Source organism: Cnephaeus nilssonii, assembly GCF_951640355.1.
Source record: "Cnephaeus nilssonii genome assembly, chromosome: 14".
NCBI classification, from domain to species: domain Eukaryota; kingdom Metazoa; phylum Chordata; class Mammalia; order Chiroptera; family Vespertilionidae; genus Cnephaeus; species Cnephaeus nilssonii.
The window spans coordinates 42,778,666-42,802,477 of record NC_137085.1 but is presented as its reverse complement, the minus strand read 5'-3'; the positions used below and the strand labels follow the sequence as shown (position 1 = coordinate 42,802,477).

The 23,812-nt window shown below is 40.2% G+C and overlaps 1 protein-coding gene across 5 annotated transcripts in view; it reads right to left on the bottom strand.

The window, feature by feature from the left end:
• TRPM3 (transient receptor potential cation channel subfamily M member 3) overlaps window positions 1-23,812 on the bottom strand; it is a 444,564-nt gene that overhangs the window by 178,712 nt on the left and 242,040 nt on the right. For 3 of the 5 annotated variants that reach the window (XM_079790372.1, XM_079790376.1, XM_079790373.1), the window contains exons 6-7: window positions 21,670-21,841; window positions 5,872-5,946 (exon numbers count right to left, since the gene is read on the bottom strand). In XM_079790372.1, coding sequence (XP_079646498.1) covers window positions 5,872-5,946; window positions 21,670-21,841 — 247 coding nt within the window. The remainder of the gene's footprint in view (window positions 1-5,871; window positions 5,947-21,669; window positions 21,842-23,812) is intronic. The other 2 variants (XM_079790374.1, XM_079790375.1) reach the window with 1 other exon arrangement.

Here is a 23,812-nt window from a genome sequence, read left to right as displayed (position 1 = left end):
CTTCTGGTCAGTGTCTGCTCCAGCGCAGTGGCTCTCACGTTCAGCAAGTATCAGAGTTACTTGGAGGAGCAGTTAAAACACAAACTGCTGGGCTCCATCTCTAGAGCTTCTGTGGGATTTGAGAATGTGTATTTCTGACAAGTTCCCAGGTGATGTTATTGCTCTGGTCCATGGACCACACTTTGGGAACCACTGCCCTGGCATAAAGCCGCAGGGAGAACAGACTTCCCCCCGCCCTGTGCAAAGAAGTGAAATCCAAGATGTGCCCCTTCAAGTGAAGTAAGATGAAAGCCCATGGAGCAGGACTGAAACACCCATGTTATGTTTCCAATAGTCTATTTCCAAGTCTACACCGGGAGTGAGCAAACTTTTTCTACAAAAGACCAGATAGTAAATATTTTCAGACTTGCAGGCCAAATGGTCTCTATTGCAACCATCTCTGTGCTCAACTCTGTCACTGTAGCTCAGAAGCAGCATAGATGGTACATGAATGAGCGTGGACATGGCTGTGTTCCAATAAAGCTTTATTTACAAAGACAGATGGCTCACTGGATTTGGCCCGTGAGCCATAGTTTGCCAACCTTTGGGTCTAACTAATGTGATAAAAATGATTCGCATAAGGCAACACCTGTTTGTTTGCCAAGCCCGAGCATGCCAGTGATCAAGTTGGAAACCTGACTGTGTAAACCAAGCGTGGACACCTGTTCTACTTGTATGTGATTGATGCAATATGTCCTTATCAGAACATACGCACCCCTCTTGCAATTCAGCCCCTAGCACCAACTACTTGACCACTTCATCCCATTTAATACATTCTCTACTTGCTACTATGCCTAAAAGTAAAGAATATCTTTTCTGTGTAGCAAGATCATTTTTGGAGTTATTAATTACTTTATATTTTGTTTTCCATTGCTCTTTCTATCTCCTCATTTCAAAAAGGGCGCACCGGGCTGTCTTTTCTCCTGGGAGGCTTGCATTGCTGACCTGAAGAGAGGCTTCCTCAATAACTTGTTAAAAACCTAAGCCACTGATGTCTGGAAGGGGGAGAAGAGAAAGGCAAGTATGTTGATGGGGAGAAAGGGAGAGAATTACCCAACCTGGAACTGGGAGAAGGGACTAACAACATCCTTAATGGTCAGTTCCTGGGTCTCTTCTCATTTGACCTGCCAGCGGCATGTGGCCATTTCTTTCTCTCCTTCTTGCTCATTCTATATGGCCCCACAGGCCTCCTGAGGCTCTTCAAATACGTTGCCCACGTTCCCACCTCAGCACCTTTCATTGCTGTCCCCTCATCTAGAAATGGTCTAGGTATGTTCTTCCCAAATGACCCCATAGCTTGCTCTCTCACTTCCTCCAAGGCTTTCCTCAGACATCCCCTTTTCAGGGAGGCCTTCCCACCACTCCCTTTAAATCGCAACTCCTTCTCTGCAATACCTCTCTCCCTGGCACTTATCACTGCTGAATACACTATATATTTTATTTTCTGCCTTCTCTACCCAAATGTAGCTCCACAAGGATGTGATTAGCAAAGGCATCTGGTCTGAGGGGGACTGCTGTGAAGTGCACCCTGGGGTGCCAGACCCGAGGCTGCTGCACCCTGAGCACCGGTGACACCAGCTGTAGGAAATCCCACTGGCTTTACTCAGGGCGGGAGCACCAGGGCCCTCGGCCCTAGAGGCCAAGCAGGCTTGGCAGTCACTGTATCAGCGGTAACCTTGCTGAGGGAAGTTTAGAGGCCCTTTCCCAATTTTCCAGAAATACTGTACACATGAGAGGGGCAGGGTTAGAGAGAGGGAGGAGAGGAGACTGAAGGTGGGGGGAGAGAGAGGAGTGAGAAGAAAGGAAGAGAGAAGGTGGGAGGTAAGGAGAGGAGGAAAGAGGGAGAGAGACCAGGAGGGTGGAGAGAGATATATCTAATAAAGATTAAGATTGAATTTACCAAAACTAGATAAAAGGAGGCTTAGACTTGGGTTTATCTGAATTAAGGAAAGAATTTACTATATGACATTTCCTAAATCCCTAAATTTATGAACAATAATGTATATTCACTACAATGATTCTTATTCCTTGAATAATAAAACCAAATAAATCAAGAGAATGAAACAAATCCTGCTCCATGCATGACAAGAAAGCAGAACCTACAAGTGCATATACCAGGGGCAGTGAGTTTTTTATCCCCCCCCCACTCCCGAGGCAGGCACGCCACGTTTAATTGCCGTTTCCTTCGGGATCTCTCCACCCCCCCCCCCCCCCCCCGATTTCACAGGAAGTTGTGATGTGCACCCAAGTCTGTCAGTGCCTGTGGATGGAAGAAATGCTGCTAATGAGGAAGGTTCAGCTCAGATCTGTTTGATACTGGAAAAGCTGACTCCTCAATCCTCACCCCTTGTTTAGCAAAGGTGCACCTGTTCCCCCCTCCCCCCGCCCCCCCGCCTTGCCTCATTCCAGCAGGAACTGTCCACAGAACCCCGCATGGACACAGAGACGCCAAGGCTCATTAGCCACCAAGAACCGTGGACTCCTTGGCCTGAGATTGGAGTGTTCGCCTGCGGGTTGGTGGCAGGTGGAATTCCACGCAGCTTTTGAAATCTGGCCTTGCAGAACAGGGACCGCCTGCTCAGTGAGGGGAATAGCTGCTTATTCATTTCACTAATGGATGCCAAAAAAGAAAAAAATACATCAGCTGTCGCTAATTTGGTCAATAATAGGGCATAACATCTTTATTATCACTTTTCTTGGGGGTTAATGATCTTTAGCTAATGGTTCAAGGTGAAAAGATTTTTATTCTGTTAAAATGTCTGACAACTCTATTAGTGGCATAGTGGGAGCACTATTCCTAGTCATTGTGCAAGCCCATATGAATTATACTTCACCCTTACATCCATTAGTTTCAATGGCTTGAAATGCTCCAAATAATTTTTTTGAAGGGACAAGGAAAATATTTTCAATTCTAGGAAGGGGTTTTGAAGGGTCCTCTGATTAAATTCCCTGGCCTCATCCATTTCAAGCAAATTAAAATCTCAGCCCACTTTTTTTGTAAGACCCATAGAGAATGAGATACCTTATCTTCTCTAAATATATCCCACTGTAAAACTGTTGATTGTGGCAGAAAAGTACTCAGTCAGCACAAGTCTTCTCATTATGTTTGTCTAACTTTCTGAAGTTAGCTATGCATTTCTACGAAATGGGTTGATCCTAATCTATTCTGAAAAGCAGCCATGGACAATTATCACTTTAAAGAATGAGGGCAAAATCTGTAAGTATTTCTTTTTCTGCATAAATGGAAATAATGAAGCCATGCTAGCATTGGCAGCTACAGAAAATAGATTCTTATTCTCTCTAAATTCATAAGGCAGAAGTGATTTAGCAACAAGAACAGGAACACAGAGCAGTTTCCCAGAGTGAATGCTTTCATGCAAATGACAGAAGCATGGGCGATGGTCTTTTCCTGGACATGTCCCTATCCATTTATCCTCCGAGTCTTTCTATGTATTATTGCTTTATTATTTGTCCTTCCTTTATGGCTTTTAATACCTAAGCTTATCTATTGTAGTTTTATGTCAGGCTGGAAACCAGAGCTAAAAATAAGGCCCGAAAACCAAATATTGATGTTTACTCTAAACATTTATTGAGCACCTACCTGCATGTGCCAGGCACTGTGCTCGGTTTACAGGATGACAAACATGAGTGAGACCCAGCTGCTGCTCACAAGGGGCTCACCATCTACAGGTGATGGGGGCCAGTGCAGGCAGGTAGACAGATAACCATTCTACCAAAAAGAGCCAGTGCTACAACAGAGGTTTACAGAGAGTGCTGTGGGAGTATGGAGGATGTGGTGAATAACAGCCTAAAAGATCATGGTGTGTGTGTGTGTGTGTGTGTGTGTGTGTGTGTGTGTGTGTGTGTATGTTTTCATAGAAGAGAAGATTCTGAACTGAGACGTGAAGTGTAAGTTTTGCCAATAAGTAGAATAAGGGAGACATTGGAATTTCACCAAATGTCAAGACAGGACAAAAACATATCTGACAGGTTATATCATTTAAAGGAGACTGCAAAGGAGGAGAAGCTAGAAAAACAAGAAATAATAAAGATATAGACGGTCTTTTGATAGTGAAATAGGAAGAGATTGGGTCCAAGCAAGAGGGTTTATGTTATCATGAAAGGAACCTATTAGATCCAACCAGCAAAGAAAACTTTGCTGACTTTGAGACCATATGCCAGTCAAACATTTGCAACTCAGATCTTTCTGATCTGAAAGGAGATCTCAGCATTCTACCCTGTTGTGGAAGAATCCAAGACTTTATAAAAATTGTGGACATTTCCCCTGTTACACACATTTGTTTACAGAAACTGTCCCAGTCCCTGAGCAAGTATGTCTAAGGTGGAAGAGGTTCTTTCCTCAAAAAGAGAGAACTCCTAGCTTGAATTGGAAAATGAGTCAGATAAACAAGACAGGCAAACACTAAGAAATAGGTTCCACTCAAATTTGTTCCACTCTCTCAACATTAGTCTTTTGACTCCATTGTTGTCTTGATTGACAAAGTGACTTTTCATTAACAAGCGTGACGAACTTTTCAGTGACACAGCCCACTGTGTCCAGCCAAGACGAAGAGAGAGCAGATGCCTAAACTGTGCTGGCTTCTTCACACAACCTATTCTTCAGAGGAAAATTCTTTAAAAGGAGGACATTCAGTTGAGAATATAAAAAAAAGGCAAGTCACCACATTAACTGATTATGAATTTGGTATTTGTATTTTGGATGGTCTTTTATGCGATTTGAGTCTGCCAGCAGTAGGAAGTCTACATGACTGGGCCAAACAGGTTAGAGCAACCGCAGAAGGCAATGCTGTGTTCCCGATATACATGTAACCTTCCCAGAGGAAATTTAACTTCCTTGTTAAGTAATGTGATTTGAACCCAGGGCTTTCAGTCTTTGAGAATATAAATCCGCTGCTTCCTACTTTCAGGACTTCCTGAATGAAGTTCTGCTATGACCATTAACGTACAGTTGTTATTTATCTCATGGAACAGTTATGGGCTCAATGATGGAAAATTTCATGTCATGGTTACCCCAATGTATTGGATGATGGTGCAATGATCAAAAAAGATGCCAGTGATGACAATTGAACGTCCCTTTGCCTTCCCAGCCTCCTTCATATATTCTCAGGCATAGGATGACAAAGGGAAGTCCACGAGTCACATGAAGAAAGACTGTAGCCATGGGCACACGATCAGGAGCTCCTCTGTTTGCATTCACCCCCACCCTCCATGTCATCACCCTGTTCTACCTCCCACTTGTGCTGTTCCTGTGAATTTCTCCACCATCTTGACACTGGGGCATTGTCCTCTGCCCAAAGTTCTGCCTATGATTCATTTCACCTAACCTGATGCTCAAAACGTGTCTGGCATAGTTTGTGTTCAAATAGTTATTGAATAAAATAATAACCTCTAAGTCCTCCAAGGCAACAGAGTTAGGGGAGTGTCTTTTTAAGTGAAATAATGCTTTCTTATGTAGGGTGAAAAGAGCAAGGGTTTTAGAATCATGTCAGTCTAAGAAGAGAATTCCTGCCTGAATGTTTTTGTATTAAAAGAGGTAGTATATATTAAAATGCCAAGCATTGTGCCTGGATCATACTAGGACCTCAGTAAATGCTCATTCCTGCCTCCCTATCTTACATGGTGTTTTAAGATGATAAATAAAAAGAAATAACTAACTGTGATGTGGTTGGATGTCTTAGAAAAGAAGGAGATAAATGGTAGTCATAAGAAAGAATACTATTATGAATTTCTAAAGGAAACAAATGTTTCTATGGTTATTTTTCTTGGTTTGGGTTTAAGAGGAAATTCATGTTGTCCATTAATTATACTTACCAATTTGGTCTAATTGGCAACTACCCCAAAATGAATAAAACAAGCGGGACTCAAGAGAGAAAAACGGCAGGCATCCTGTCAAAAAATAAAATCTTTGAAATTTCTACAACCCAATGGTTGGATACACTTTTATTAAAGCAGACCGATCACCCACTTTATATAAATTTATACATGTGATGGCAATGGAAGATGCACATTTAGAATTACGCAAAGCATCAAATAGCCCTTCTGTACCATCTATAGACTGTCCCATCACTCCTTCACCTAAGCAGGTCCTTAAAATCAACATTCTCTTTGCTGAGGGGGTTATCCTTCATTATTCTGTTTCAGCCTAGCTGATTGCTGATTGGTTCTAGGGTCAAGTGAGTTAAGTCATGTTAAGTACCTGCAATAATGCTTAGCATTTAGTAAATTCCTCAAGAAATGTTAGGTGTTGCAATACTAATCATAATGAATCTTTCAAAGCTGTGTTTTCTAAGACTGGATAAGAACTGAATTTCCCCCTTCCTACTTTAAAAAACATCTTTCTGATTTCTGGAGATATGTGTCCTATTCTCAGGTGATTAGCTACTTTTAACCTAAAAGGAGTTCTTTTTTCAGAGGCTAATGTACTTAATTTCTTTTTAAAGAGGAATTCAAATCAAGATCAACTTGTCACTCAATATGTGTAATATTATTTACTGAAGAGATGCCCACATTTCCTTCTCTTCTCTTTCTCTCATTGGCCAAGAAAATTACTAGTTAGATAGATAAATAGATATAAGTCATATATTGATTATATCTATATTATATACATCTCTATCATCTTTCATCTATCTATCTATCTATCTATCTATCAATCATCTATCATCTATCTATCTATCTATCTATCTATCTATCTATCTATCTACCTACCTACCTATCATCTACCTATTATCTATCTATCTATCTATCTATCTATCTATCTATCTATCTATTTATCTATCTATCATCATCTGTTATCTTCAAAAAAAGTCATCAAAACTATTTCATTATAATACGTTTCCTACCAATTTGGCTATTCTATCCCTAACTGGGAGACAAATTTAATGGTAAAGCATCTCTCTGCAGTTGTTAACTTACTGAACAAGCTAGCTTTGGTTAGATGACTCAGGCAGTGTCTCATTTCAAAGGGAGGCCTCTGCTCTGACCTTCTTTCATTTTCTCCCTGGAAACAACATGCTCGGAGGGCCCCAGACGCTCAAGTGCGATCTTCTGGGCCTGGCTTCCCAGGATCAGGCCAGACTTGCAGAGCAGCCTCAACCTGTGGCAGTTGTTGGCAGTCGGTGGTTGGGCAGCGGGTAGCTGATTGGTCAGAGGCATAGTAGTGTCTCACCCCACTTTTCACAGAATTTGGTAAATTCTCACTGCCCATAACCTGTCAGAGCTGCCTTTTCCTAAGAATGTACTCATTGGGGAGAGCGTAAAGCAATATTCCTCGAAGCACAAACTATAAGGCTGGTTCCTCTGGATTCTCAATAATTTGCAAAAATAACAAGCTAAGAATAACTACTGTATTTTCCAGAAAGTTACTAATTCACATGTTCCTGAGAATATAAATTTGGCTTGGGAGCACAGGCCTCCTGGGCCGCTATACCCCTGTGTGCAGCAATGAGACCTCTTGCTAAGTACTATGAGCAAAGTCTCAAACAGACAACAATACAAACCCTACTGGAAATGGAGCATGAGCATTTATTCATGGAACCACACTCAAAATTGACTTAGCTACGTTTTCTGTGCAGAATGAACAGCACTGTCGTGTTTTCAGTTTATTTCTTATACCCCCCATTACCAAATCCTAATGAACAAAAGTTAAAATGACTTTTTAGTGAAGGTCAACCAGATTTGTTGCATGGTTAAAAATAGAAAGTCTGGGCATCAGGTATCCATTGAGTGTGACCTCAAATATCTTGATATTCCCTTAATTATCCTTCAGAACATAGTGGAAAAATGTTCTCAAGGGGAAAAATGAGGGAATAAAGGACTAAAGATTTTGCATCAAATGAGCCTTATGCCCTAAGATCCTGCTTTTGTTCCTTGCTCAGGTGCACAGAAAACCTTTTTCTGATTTGAGTTTCTCTGGTGCTAAATTAAATGAAATAAGAAAAATAACTCTCCAACCAAGGTAGTGACCATGCTGAGCAAAGAGCTGCAGACTACAAGTGGGAATTCTGAGTTCAGATAAAAGCTGTGCCACTTAATTCACTATATAAGTTTAAGCAGGACATTGACCTTTTCTAAGTGGGCTTTCCCATCTGGAAAATGAAGGCAATAAACTGATGAAATATATGTGATATATCTATATCTATATCTATATCTATATCTATATCTATATCTTTATTCATATCATATCCAGATCTATATCTATATCATCTATATAGGTATACCTATGTATCTATATTATACATATGTATAGTGTATGCATAATGTCCCATCTATCATATTATTCTATAGTTTACCTTCATATCACCTCATTAAGAAGATTTGAATAAAGGTAAACAGTGAAAATACATAACTTCTCCTTATGATTCTAATGGTCATATTTCCTAAAAAATTAACCCTAGTTCACATGTAATCCTAGTTTATATTTGCAGCTGAAATTTTGCTTAAGACAGGATAAACAATTTAATAAAAAAAATTTCAATTAGCCTGCATGCTGTTCATTAAATTTCTGGATGTTGAAAGTTTTCAGCTACATCACTTGCCATCATTGCCTGCATTACACCTGTCAAAATCTTTCTTAAAATACCTCGGCCTTGTACCCTTATGAATACTACCCCAGATATGTTCTCTGTCTGAATTCCTATTGCACTTTGTATCACTGAAGGGCATTTAACACTTGCTGCTTTATAATGCAGCTCCTTGCACACTGAGAGGCAAGAGAGCACAGTGGTTGAGGCATGGATGCAGGCAGACTTCTTGGGTCTGCCACTTATTAGCAGTCTGACCTTGGACTATTCCTTGATCTCTTTGAGCATCAGTTAACTTTTTGATCAATGGGAGTAACAATAATGCTACCCACTTCATAGGGTTGTTATAAGAATTAAATCAGTTTTGTTTTTGTAAAGGGTTTAGAATACCACTTAGTAAACATTAGTTATTAACGTATTTGTAAAACTCTAAGTTCTTCAAGTGTACAGCTAGATCTTATTTATCTTGCACCCCCTACAGTGCTTTGTACATTGTAAGCACACAAGCAAAGACTGGTAGAATAAAACAAGTACTGTGAAGGGGAAATATAAGAGAGAGAGCAATCGCTATTTATTTTAAATGAAAGGTATTTGGAGTTCCCATTTTTGCCCCATTTTGAAAAGCTGAAGAACTTAGGACATGTGCTTTGGCTCCATACGAAGCATCTTAAAAGTATAGAGGAATATAGAATATAGTGGGAGCATGACAGACAACCTTTAGCATGCAACAGCTATTGAATGAGCTGTTGAGCGAGCTGGGTTCCATCACAGAGAGTAGGGCCCAGAGAGAAGGGAGCAGAATTTTGGGGTGCCCAGGAGCATAATGAAGGACAAATAAATAAATCTAACTCTAATAGATTGTACTCACGGTAAAGATACAAAAGTAGGAAAGTTTCAGTAGCCCTATTATAGAGTACTAGAGTATCTGGTTATGGCTAAGGATTGGAGATAAACTTAGGCTAATTTGCCATTCACCAACTCTTAATAGGAAAGATAATTTTGCTTTCAGTTCAGCTATTATAAAATGTAAGCATAAAACCTATTGCCTTGGTCTCATAATTTTTAATACACATCCTTGACATGGGATTTGAGAATATTATTCTTTATGATGTTTCCTTAACCAGCCCATCCCCCTAGATTTTCTGACTTAACTCTTTCCATTTGTCTTAGAAGGAGTGGAGGGTTGCCGACAGACTGAGTGAACAAGGGAAAGCAAAGCTGTGCTGGCTCCTTACCCACAGGTCAAGAATGACATAGTCTATGCACTCAAGGGAAGAAGGCACTAAACTACATTACATGGATGGGCATACTACTTCCTAAGGCTTTCTTTCTTCCTCCCTTGCTCTCTGCCTTCTTCATTCCTTTCCTTCTTTCCATTTTTCGTCCCTCCCTTTTCCCTTCTCTTCTCTCTTCCCTTCCTCTTTCCTCTCTTTATCTCTCTCTCTTTCTCTTATAAAATATATATTTGTTCATATAAAAAACAACATTGAAAATGTTAATTCTCATTTTACCTTTCCCACCTCAAGTCTCACTCCCTAGAAGCTGCAACTAATAATTGTTCACCTGTGTCCTTTCAGATGTTTTATAAGTATACATGTATATCTGTATATCCATATATATCCATACATAGATATGTATATACATATATAAAACACAGATGTGTGTTGTACAATTGGTTTTTAACTTTAGAAAAGAAAAAAATTTACCCTTGGATATCTTTCCATATGAACCCAAACAGAGTTGCAGCATTATTCATAACTAGAGGCCCAGTGCATGAAATTCGTGCACGGAGGGGGGTTGTCCCTCAGCCCAGCCTGTACCCTTTCCAATATGGGACCCCTCAAGGGATGTCCGACTGCCCATTTAGGCCTGATCCCGGATCGGGCCTAAACAGGCAGTCGGACATCCCTCTCACAATCCAGGACTGCTGGCTCCCAACTGCTTGCCTGCCTGTCTTCCTGATTGCCCCTAACTGCTTTTGCCTGCCAGCCTGATCACCCTCTAACCACTCTGCTGCCAGCCTGTTTGCCCCCAACTTACCTCCTCTGCCAGCCTGGTCACCCCTAACTGCCCTCTCCTGCAGGGTTGATCACCTCCAACTTCCCTCCCTTGCAGGCTTGGTCCCTCTCAACTGCCCTCCCTTGCAGGCCGGGTGCCTCCCAACTGCCCTCTCCTGCTGGCCATCTTGTGGTGGCCATCTTGTGTCCACATGGGGGAAGGATCTTTGACCACATGGGGGCAGCTATATTGTGTGTTGCAGTGATAATCAATCTGCATATTACTCTTTTATTAGATAGGATAGAGGCCTGGTACAGGGGTGGGGACCAGCTGGTTTGCCCTGAAGGGCATCCCGGATCAGATGGGGGTTCCCTTGGGGTGTGGGGCGGCCTGAGCGAGGGGCCTGTGGTGGTTTGCAGGCCGGCCACGCCCCCTGGCAACCCAAGGGGAGGCCCTGGTATCTGGAATTTATTTTCCTTCTATAATTGAAACTTTGTAGCCTGGAGCGGAGCCTGGGGCTCCCTCCGAGGCCGGCAGCCATTTGTGTTGGGGTTATAATTGAAACTTTGTAGCCTTAAGCGGAGGCCTGGGCCCGGCCAGGGTGTGCGGAAAGCTTTGCTTCCCCTGTTGCCGGCGGCAACCCTGGCCTGCTCTCTCAAGCTCCATTTTGCCGCCATTTGTTTGAATTTGTTTACCTTCTATAATTGAAACTTTGTAGCTTGAGTGGAGGCTTTGGCCTGGCAAGGGCAGGCGGAAAGCTTGGCTTCCTCTGTTACCTAGGAAACCTTGCTCTCTGTGGCTGTAGCCATCTTGGTTTGGGTTAATTTGCATACTCGCTCTGATTGGATGGTGGGTGTGGCTTGTGGGTGTGTTGACGGTATGGTCAATTTGCATATTTGTCTGTTATTAAATAGGATAACTTCAGAGTATTTCACTGTATGTCTACATATAATTTAATTAGTCACATATTGGTGAATCTTTGGGTTAATTCCATTTTTATTACTCTAAAAATTATTGCAATAAATATGCATAGAATAAATTTCTAGAAGTAAAATTATAGGCCCAAAGGATATGTACATTTAAAATTTAATAGGGTTACCAAACTGTCTTCCAAATAGGTTGTCCATATTTACACACATACCAATATATAATTCCATCTACTACACTTACTAACACGAGATACTTTACTAGTAAAACTTTGTGTTTTGCTAATCAGATACATTAAAAAACATTTCATTTCTCTTAATTTTCATTTATTGAATTTTGAATGAGGCTGAGCACTTGTATTTTCTTCCCTGTGATCTTTCTGTTGATATATTGTGCCCATTTTCTTACAGGATTTTTCTTTTGGATTGTATGTGCTCTTTGATTAGTATGGAAACTAGCTCCTTTTCAGGGTAGCAAATACTTCCTTTGCTTTGTCATTTGTTTATTGAATTTGTTTATAGTGTTTTCTAATGGGGTTCCTAAATTTTGAATCCATTTTCTACAGAAACTTGTGTGAATAAAAAAAAATCACAATAGTTCTGTTTACTGTTATGAAAAGATAAAGGAAAATATGCCAGGTAAGGCAAACACAAAGAATGAAACTGTTCTACATAGAGAGCATCTAGAGAGGAAAGTGAGGTTTATTTTCAAAGCCGCTGCCTTTGGTTTCATTAAATCTGTAAGGCAACAGATCCCTTAGACAGAAGGGAAATCCCAACTGTCTTAAAACTTTGCCATTTTTTTAAAGCTTTGCCTTTTAAGTTTCACTGGATAACATGAACTAAAATAAAAAGAAAACCTAATCAATAATGTCACGTGTATCTCGGTCTTTAAAACAGGTGACCCGCTCACATTTTGAAGAGAAGCTCTACTAATTAATCTTAATAACTGTCAGCATCAGCGAATACTCTCAATTGTATATGTACTGGCATTCAGGAGGTTTCAAGAGCCCTTCAGCTGTATCTTGCCAAATTATTCATTATCATTTAGGAATGATTAACATGTAGAAATGTCAAATTGGATAATGGGAATATAAAAGGCTTTAAACTCCCCCCAAGCTCATCTGCTTATCAGGTCTCATCAAATGTTCCTCAGCAAAGTAGGAAGATGGGCTGTTCTTATTCCCTAAGATAGGTCTCTTGTCCTTTTCCCCAACAGCCAAAGCCCAGTTCTAAGATAGACTTGAGAAGCTGGCCAATCTCCACTCTACTGTCATATGTAGGTTACATTTTTCCAGAATCTATTTTTGAAACATTAATATTAATAGTACAGTGTCATAGACACATAGAATCTAGTCTATCTATTTTTAATATCTTGGGATTTTAAATGTTACCAAATAACATGCAGCAAAATATATGGCTAAGGATTCATTATGGAATGTACATGCATTATGCATAGCCTGGCATATGCAAGTACTCTGAGGCTAAAGGGATCCATTCAAGTTAGTTAGCTTAAAAAAACTCACAGATGAAGAGTGAAAGAGCAAGATATGAAGCATACACTATAGGAGCTATTTTTGGACAAGACTTCCCAGTGATATTGGAACATATAGTTGTGTCTTATGTATGAATGGCAGATACATTTTACCTTGTGCCAACTCCAGCTACTTCTTAATAATCATCTGGCATGCTATACTGAAAAGGTGTGGCAAAACTGCTAGTTGTACCCCAATACCTATTCTTTCCTTCTTTCGTAGTGATAAAATATTTAGCTGGCTATGTGTTTACCAAGAATAAAGACTACATTTTAGAATCCCTTTTTAGTTAGGTATGAACATGTGACCAAATATTGGCACATAGGATGTAAGCCAAAGTGGTGTGTATGGCTTTCTTATTGTGCCTTTTAAAGGACAAGTTATGATTTTCCCTTGTTCGTTTTTTTCTGATTCCTTCTGGCGAGAATGTAGATGCAATGGTGAACTCCCATGGATCCACGAAAACAGAGATGGCAGAGCAAAAGAAAGAAGGAATCTGAATTCTCAACATGCGAGGTTATCACATCAAATCTACACTCATGTTCTGAATACATATGCAAGAGAAGTAAACTCCCATCTCATTTAGGCATCCATTGTGTTGAGTCTTTATTACAGCAGCAGAACCTCTGTTCTAATGAATGAAAATGGTTCTGAGCTATATGAAGGCTCAGTGGAAAGAGTGCCATGCTAGGTTTGCAATGCTGACAGTGGGCAAGGGCCCCGATGGTCTCATGACAGCTCTTCCTATGTGGCTATCCAACTTACTCCCAAACGGAAAACTTTCCAGAGAAACTTCCATGTAGCTCATACCTTATATCCTCCCTTTGCCATCTGCCTCCCTCTCTGTGCTACTGTTGACCACTTCAGGCTTGGCCTTTCTGTATTTGATATAAATACAAAGAAATGAGACTGACTTAATCATAAGAATAAAGATAAGTAATATGTATATACTTATGATATATCATTTATGTATATAAAAGTGATTACAATCCTTCAAAATAGTCTCCTGGCTGCTCTATGTTATTTAATCGATGCTGCTCTTGCTAAAACATTTAAAAAAATTTTTTGAAACTGTAAATTCACACATTTCTTATAATAATATGACTGGGTCAAAACACTTAAATTTCTTTCATGCCAACCCAGCATCTTTTTATTGAGCACTTACTATGTACATTAATAATAGTTTTGGTGTCAGAGAGGTTGGTAAATCTATTAAGGATGTCAGTGATACTCTTTAGATAATCTATGTCAAATTTCCAGGGTAAGTTGACTTTATAATTTAACAATAGGAAAATACTCAGACATAAAAGGTGTCTACTGTAGTCCCAGGAAATGAGAGACAAATACCAGAAGTGAAAGATTATTAATTTTTAAAAAGCACTGCTTTGTGGTGTTTTATTTCATAAATTTATTCATTCAGTCAAGATTTATATTACTGCCTTGCTCCCTTATTTCCAAAATAATTCTCAGTTTTGTATAGATAAAAAACAACACTAGAATTATCTTTGTATTCAATTTTGAACTCTTTATTCTACTAGAATTTTGATTTATTAAAATATCCCTTGGGCAATGAATTCTAGGGGATAAAGTAACCACATTTTCGGGCCTCTGCCTATACCCCCAAATCAGCTAATAATGGAGAACTGTAGGATTTCTCTGAGTAGCAAGCACTCAACAATGGGGAGCTCCACTGTTGAGCACATTTCTAGAGTTACTGAGACTGAAATGTATAAAGCAGTGGTTCTAAGAGCAGGTGCTGCTGAGTTGGAAATTCTGATTTACTTCATGAGTCAGTTCTGCCTGTTAAGCAGGTCGGTGTTTCTCTCCAAATGAAAAAGAGCTTCCTTATAGCCATAATGCAGAAAGGTCAACTCAAGTCCACTGGCAGTTTTGAGTACACTGAGAGCTCTAACATAAACAGTGATTTTGGTTCTCACCCAGAAGAGTGCAGATTCAGAACTATGAAGTTAGACATAAGGAAGAACTACCCAACAGCAAGTGACATGAGGATCTGAAGGAAATATATTAGGGCTGACACCCAGCCTGTGCTTCACAGGTTGTTAAATATTTTGACTCTCACCACGGTTCACTACTGCTGCTACTTCTACAAGTCTTTTACCTTGGAAAAGCATGGCCCTGCTGAATCAGCTATCTATAATAATAAAAGCATAATATGCTAATTAGACTGGACAGCCAAATGACCTTCCAGACATCATTCTGGATGTCTTTCCTGAAGAAGCCGTGGCAGTGGGGGCAGAGGCAGAGGTGGTTAAAGGCAATCAGGCAGGCAGGCGAACAGTTAAGGGTGATCAGGCAGGCAGGCAGAGGGGTTAGAGGTGATCAGGCAGGCAGGTGAGTGGTTAGGGGCGATCAGGCAGGCAGGCAAGCGGTTAAGGATGATCAGGGAGGCAGACAGAGTGGTTAGGGGCAGGCAGGCAGGTGAGCAGTTAGGAGCCAGCGGTCCCGGATTGCAAGAGGGATGTCCGAGGGGTACTGGATTGGAAAGGGTGCAGGCCAGGCTGAGGGACCCCTTTCTCCATGCATGAATTTCATGTACTGGGCCTCTAGTTAGAAATATTTGGGAAAAACAAACAAACAAAAAACAAACAAATAGAAAACTCAAGGAAACAAACATAGTCAGAGCAGTATTTCCCAAGGCATATGATTGGCATTTGGGCCAGGTGATTCTTCATGTGAAACTGCCCTGCACGTGGTAGAATATTAACATTCCCACCTCCTCTCCAGTGCCATTCAGGAGCACCTGAAATTGTGTCAATCCCAAATCCCCCTGATATTTTTAAATGTCTCCTAGAGGAGGCAGTGTCAACCTAGTGGAGGATTACTACAGCCATGTTTAAGAATTATTACCAAAAAATGGTGGTAAGGGAGCTAGGGTATAAATGATGCAGTCATGAATACTTCTAATTATGGAGATTTCACTGAAATGAAATGCTTTAAATTAGTTGTGTCAGCTCACAGAGATGAACTTTGTATTTTATTTTACTACTAGAGGCCCGGTGCACGAAATTTGTGCACTGGGGGAGGGGGTGTTCCTCAGCCCAACCTGCACCCTCTCCAATCTGGGACCCCTCAGGGGATGTCCGACTGCCGGTTGGCACCTATGGCAGTCAGGCCATATAACATGGGACATGGCTTCCTGCTGGGGAACCACAGTGCCCTGAAGTCAGGAAGGCACCCAATCTCTCTTAAGTGCCACATGACAGATCCTTCACTAGCTGACTCACTTAATTACAACACTGTGAGGGAATATTGTCCTGGTTCACAGTTGCAGAACAAAAACTAAGAGAAATACGGTAATTTGTCTAAGGTCACAGCCATGATGACCTGAACTTCCAGGTTTCCCTGACACTGTCAGCTTATTGTCACTGGTGATAAACAAAGGTCTCCTCTTTTCCCAAATGTTATATTCTTCCCTCTGTAAAACTCTTGAAAGAAAGCCACAATTCCTGGGGATTTTCTAATCTTCCTTTTTAAGAATTGTTGGGCAATATTTAAATGGCTTTTGGCCTGCTAAGAATAGAGCTAGGACTTGAAAAGATTATTGTCAAATTTTCTGGTTACATTTTAGAATGAAATAATAAAATTATAATTTTTGAAAGAATTGTTAAAGAGTTCTTGGATAATGTTTGCCATTATGTTGTCACTGAGTTAAGGAAATACTTCTAAAACCTATGTTTTGCCAATACAAGTTAAAAAATGTTTTGGTACTTGAATATTTATGGGTGAAATATTTATGATAATGAAATATAATGAGAAATTTATGAATGTCTGGATTTCCTTCAAAATTATTTCGAGGAAAATGTGTGTGTGTGTGTGTGTGTGTGTGTGTGTGTATGTGTATATATACATACACACACACACACACACACATATTATATATATATCCTATATAATAAAAGCCTAATATGCTAAGTGTTCAGTCATCTGGTCATTTGTTCAACCAATCAAAGCATAATATGCTAATGATATGCTAAGGCTGCTCAATGGCTCACTATGATGTGCATTGACCACCAGGGGGCAGACAGTTGACTGGTCAACCAGTCACTATGACATGCACTGACCACCAGGAGGCAGACGCTCTGACTGGTAGGTTAGCTTGCTGCTGGGGTTCAGCTGATCGGGACTGAGTGAGACAGGCCGGTCATACCTTGGAGCCCTCCCGCGATCCCTCCCCGGCTGGCCAACCTCCTGTGTCCCTCCCCGGCCCCGATCATGCACTGGTGGGGTCCCTTGGCCTGGCCTGCGCCCTCTCGCAATCTGGGACCCCTTGGGGGATGTCGGAGAGCCGGGTTCGGCTGATTCCACAGGCCAGGCTGAGGGACCCCACTAGTGCACGAATTTGTGCACTGGGCCTCTAAGTGTGTGTGTGTGTGTGTGTGTGTGTATGTGTGTGTATGTGTATTTACACATATACATTGGTGGATGGGAATGTGCTAAGTTGATTCAACTTGTATGAATATGTGAATATCAATAAAATAAGTAGGAGGTATTGTTTATTATGGACCTTTGCTTATTTTAGTTCAAGCTTAGTATATGTGATGTTTGGCAATACTAACTAAAGGCTTGGGTCACTTTTGGTAACTCACTTAACCACCTCTCTGTACCTCAGTCTGTTCTTTTAGATGAATGATTGTATATTCTCCTGACTGTCAGCCACAGCATTGCTTTCATCCATAGACACTTAGGATAATACTCTTTGGATATATGTATATATAGTACATATAGCCCTCTCTCTCCCTCTTTTGTACTTGCCCGACAAAATCCCAGCATGTGCTCCACCCAACCCTATGCTTATTCTACTATTCAAACTGAACACGGGTGGAAAGAAAACACACAACCCTGATGATTCATGACACTTTAAACTCTTGGTCACAAATACCAAGTGGGTCCAGGTTGCTGTGGGGTAATCATACATTTCCGTAGTCCATCCACTCTCTACACTAACTACAGTTCTTACCTCTCCTTGATCTACTATACCTCCTTCTTTCCACTCTCTCAGCCAATGACCTGTATTATTTTCTTTAAATATAAAGCTATCTACAAAACCCATCTGATCTTCCCACCAGAAAATGCTCCATCCTACCCACACCTGCACCCAAATACTCTGCCTTCACTTCTGCTACACAGGATAAAATTACCCCTGTTCTACCTAAGGCCACATTTTCATGCGTGCACTGAATCTCACCCCTTCCCTCCTTCTTAAAGACCTTATTCCAATTCCCCTGAAAATGATCCTCAACTCCCTTTTCTTTTCTGTAAAGACATACTCATTAGACTCTGACCTAGTATAATTATTTTAAGAATGCGATGGAATCTCTATGGATGACCATGAAGCATCCTTGATATGTCTATTCCTTACTCCAGATGATCAATTCATTAGCAAGTCCTCTTGAGATCTACCTTCAAAATATATCCTAGGGCCAAAATGATTCCACTTAGACAAGGTACCTAGAATAGGCACATTCATGAAGACAGAAAGTAGAACAGTGTTTACCAGGGTCTGGGGGAAGAGGACATGGGGAGATAGTGTTTAATGGGTGCAGAGTTTCAGTTTGGGGATGACGAAAAAGTTCTGGGGATAGAGAGCCGTGACTTTTTGCACAATAATAAATGTACTTAATGTCACTGAACTATACACTTAAAATGGTTGAAATGGTAAATTTTAGGTTATGCATAGTTTGTTACATGAAAAGAAAATCAGTTAAGAAAAAACAATTTGACTATAACCACTTTTTGCTACCTCTATTGCTGCCATCCTAATTCAAACCACTGCCATCTCTCATCTCCATTATTGCAGTTGCTTCCTTTAAACCATGAGGGAGCTCCTGTAACTTATCATATCCAAGTTCTATTAGAATAAAATCCAACTCCTTACACAGGTCTTCTTGTTCTTCACTGAACACCTGGGGCCTTTGTCCCGGCTTTCATTCTCCCCAGAATGCTCTTTCCACGGCTGGCTCCCTAATTTCAGGTCTCTGCTTACACATCACCTCCTCAGAGGCCATTCCTGACCACCTAATCTACACTATCCTCCCAACACACATGCATACATGCACACACACATGTATACACATGTACACATGCACATAACTTTCTGCTTTATTTTTCTTATTGGTGCTTTTAATTACCAGGCATCATATATTTACCTGTTTACTTATTTACTTATTACTCTGTTTGCCCCTCTTGACTTAAGCTCAATGAGTTGTCTACTGCTGCTATTATAGACCTTAACCACGACTGGTACATAATAAGAATACAAGAAATACTTGTTTACTAAAAGCACAATTGGAATGGTTTGAGGCTTTGCATGTTAAATGTGACGTTTAGAAAACTGCAAATGGAAGAGTGTTCCAAAGCAGACAACTGCTCACATCTGAAAGGATTCTCCTTTAAAAACAAAGCCCTTCAATGACCAGTTATGATACTCAGGACAGACTGTTGGCAACAGCAAGGAGTGGAGGGAGGGAGAGATGAGATCATAGAGGCCAGTGTAGTATACATATGGAAGACACTGTGCTTGTAACATGCTATTACAGATAACTGGCAGGTTAACCAAAAAGGGGTTAAAGGTCTCCTGAGCAGGATTCACTTAATATTTAAGGAAAATACTCTTCAAAGATTATATCATTATGTAGGAAAATAGACTTGTTGAAAGGTTACTATGGATTGCAGGTCACCCGTAAGCAGTGAGGAGGACTGACACTTAATGAAGAAATGCTGAGTATATATTTGGACATCCTGAGTGTGAGGGGTGGGGGACAGTATTTTTGTGGTAGAGTGGTATAGTGAATGACGGCATAGTGTCTAATTTTCAGGAGACTAAATCAGGGGCTGACCAATTAGAATAGAACATCCTTTCCTTGGGCAGCCTGTGAGGCATTGGATAGGTTTTAACTCGGGCAGGCACCCCTTAGCTGGGTGTATAATTTATACAATCACATCTACCTCTCCTCCTAACACTACTGACTGACCGTCTCAGCCGCCACCAGGGGCTGACATAATGACACGATTGGCTCGTCTGGACAGATTCTGTCTCATTACTGAGCCAAACTTGAGTGAATTTGCTCCTTGTCCACCCTGCTCCCACCTCTTCAGCTTTCAGGTCACTCCCAGGTAGGCTCTCATCCTTAATATGAGGGTGTAAAAAAAAAGTAATGCTACAGCCTATAAAAAACTTAAACAGATAACACTAGTTACATAACATTTACCCATTCTATCGAATATTATAATAACATTCAATTTTAGGATAACAAAACCTACCACCCCTTGCTTATAGTGCTTTATTGCATTTTCTAGTCTTCTCTCCTTTTTTTTTTTTTTTCCCCAAAAGACATTTCCTTCAGGATAATACCATGTTTTCCATTTCCAAAGACAGTTGAGGATTCTTAGATAGAAGAGAGTTTATTAATACAATTTTGATTTCAGGCCTATACCAAAATTTATTGTTCTATACTTCCCTATGAAAAAGATGAAGGTATGAAAGTTGACTGCCTACACAGCAGCAGTTCCTCAAAAGTAAAACCAGAAAGGAGAGAATAAGAAAAAGTAGTTGTGGTCTCATAGGTTGAACATCCCAGTCCTGGGAGAAAGGTGGTTATAGCAAGGAGATCCCACTTGGGACAGATGTAGAGAAAAGGCTAGGGAAGAGAAAAGCCGTTTGGACAAGCTGAATCACATTATACTGAACTTTTGAGAACTTATCCAGCCAGAGAGAACTTTTTTTCTTATTTGGAATTGCAGGCTTTGAAAGTCCAATCAATTCAATTCACGTTTTCCTGATGGGACATACAATGGATGACCACAAAGTCTGAGCCTGCCGAGAAGCCTTGCATGTTACTTTGTGAAAACAATTTGAATTTTATTTTGTGAGAGGAGACAGTAGATTATTTTCATACCGCTATCACATTGAAATGCCAGGCACTTTGTGAGCGGGGGAGCAGTGCTGTTGTTACAATGCTACCCTCACAGTTAACACAAATGTGTGCACGATAAAGCATAGAACACATAAATATGGAAGAGACAACTTTAGTGTAACCATCGGATACATATCATGTGGTATACATATATCTAAATACATACGTATCAAGAACCATGAATGAATACATATGAGACAGAATTGAAGTTTCATCAAGATGGTTACACATGATGTTTTAGTTTAGAGAATGTCAGTTCCCTTGAAATACCTTCACACAGCCATATCTGTGCTAAGATCAAAGTCGAATATCTTTTTCTAGCTATCAAAAATAGTGTAATAAATAGAAACAATTTCCCTAGGGTGCCTTTCCTCCTGAAGAACATTGTGTGTAAAAGATGTGGGAAAAGTTTGGAGAGAAAAGCTCATCTGCATCCACAAACCCCAGAAGGGGCTGAACTTTTCATGCGTGATAAAAGAGATGGAGTCCGCTAATCAAGGGGGTGATCCTTTCTTAGGCCTCCGACTCCTCCTCCAGACAACTTCCTCTAATTCTCACCACTGGCCCAGTAGAAATCATAAGGATCCATGTTTGAGACTTGCTCAAGTTTTAACAGTATTTCTGCAAGCTGTACTTAAAGTATTCACTTCCAATACACTTCTGAGGAGGCGTGAGAGTGGGAAAAGCAGCTACTTACTTGTGTTTATCTTCTGGAGTGAAATATGCTTTTCCAGCTGTCTCCTGAGTTTCACCTCTGCTCCATATTTCCCGGTGGTCCCATTGTCAGCCAGAATGAAGTGGGAATGCATGCTGTTGAGAACAGTGAGTTTGCTCATAGGATTGGACATGGTTTGATATGGCCGGACAACCTGCAGGATTTCAAAGGAAAGAGGCAGAAGTCAGAGAAAAGAGAGCAGCATTTTAAAAGGAGAAATGGGCAGAGAGAATAGAGAGAGAGAAGGAAAACCAATCCATTGGGACAGTGAAAGCACAGTTTACTTCCTCTTCCTAATACTGGTTGGGATAGAAGCAAGATTTGTGGTGAATGTTCTATGTGAAGCAAGATTATGCTGAAAGAATTATGTATTTATTTATTTACCGATTGCTTACAGAACTAGAGTTTATGCTTTCGTTGTGCACAAAAATTGGCACGTGAAGGATTGTTTCATTTTGAGGTTGATCTTTTATTTGTTGAGGAACTAAAAATAATTTTTAAATTTAGTTATTTTTGTTTCTTGCTTTCTCTTCTCTATCATGTGCATACCCCAATAGACACAGCAGAGCAATGATGATTCTGGAGAATGGTGAAAGCTGGGGATTAGGGGAGTGAATTTTTCTGTCAAGCCTATTCAATACTCTGAAATTCTGTTATTTTAGATTCACACTATTCTTATTCAACACCTGATTTAAGTGGAAATAAACGTTGAATGTAAAATAACTGCCCCATGAGATGAATATTAATCAGTCTCAGAATGATCATCACTGTATTATTTTTGTTGTTGTCATTATTTTAATTTCATGGCAAATTATACTACTTAAAAAAGAACAATTCTTAGTGTGGCCTTTCAGGTTTTTTATATAAAAGGAAAGCAAAACCTATTGTGAATTAGTTGCTTTACTTACATTATCTATATTCCTTGCAACAATCTGACAAGTTAGGGGGTGTTATATTTATTTTGTAGATGAAGAAACAGGTAAAGTAGATTTTTCAAGAGTTCATTGCACATAGAACCAGAATTCACACGCAGGCCTGCCTGTTTCCAAATCTATGCTGAGTCCCCCTTTCCACACTGCCTGCACACAATGAAAACAGTGTGCGTTGAAAGTCTACTGCTAAAGTACTTCCGTAGAAACTTCTCTCAAGACCATGAAAAGGAAGACTCAACCAGTTCACTGTCACATGGTGCCATTATGTTTTCCCTGCATTGAATCATTGAAATTGACAGGACAGAAATAAAAACTATGGGGTCGCTATTTCTGTGCCTTTGTGCAGTGTGTACCTTACCTATGAAGGTCAGATGTTACTTAATATGTAATAACTCACCATGAAAAAAGGTGTAGTAAGATTGAGTGGTTTGTTAAAAGGAATTACAAACTAACTTACCAAAGAGAGTCTGCAATAGTAAAGATCTCATACAAGTCATTTTTTTTAAACCTTGATGCTTATTTTGAAACGTCACATTTCTATGTGTCTAGCAATCACAATCTACTCAATAAACAGTGAATGAATGAATAGGACAACTTGAGACAGACATGCTTTTGTTCAAAATAGAGGGGGAAAGGCCTCTCTTTTCAGAATTGTTTGGGGTTTTATCTAATCTGAAGTTAAAATGTATAATTCTGAGCTTTTGAAATATCATGCGTTTCTTTTAATGTATGTCCTATTTGTTTATGTAGCATTAACGTAACATTAATTCATTGCTTCATTTCAGTTGGCTCTTTTTGATAAAAACCCAGAACGTTTTGAGTACTGTTTCCAGTAATCACATGGAGCGGTATTCAATTACTTCTTTGTCTGCATTACTGAATGAGAGTCCCCCACAAATACAGAGACAATGGCTGGCTAACTCCATCCTGAGCTCTTCATCAGTGGAAGAGTAGGTCACTTGTGGTTGAAATTCCCATTTTGTTGTTATTCATTTTTGATCATAAAACATTCATTCTACATCAGAGTGGATGTTAATAAATATTAATGCTTGGTTGAATGAAGCTTAGCAGAATGACTTTTTCCTCTTCTTAAAGTACCTCTGCATGGTGCTTTCGGACAAAAGAAAATGCTTTAGTTACTGTTCTCCTTTTTCTAACAGCAGGCTCCACGCCAAGGAGAAGACCCAAAGCAG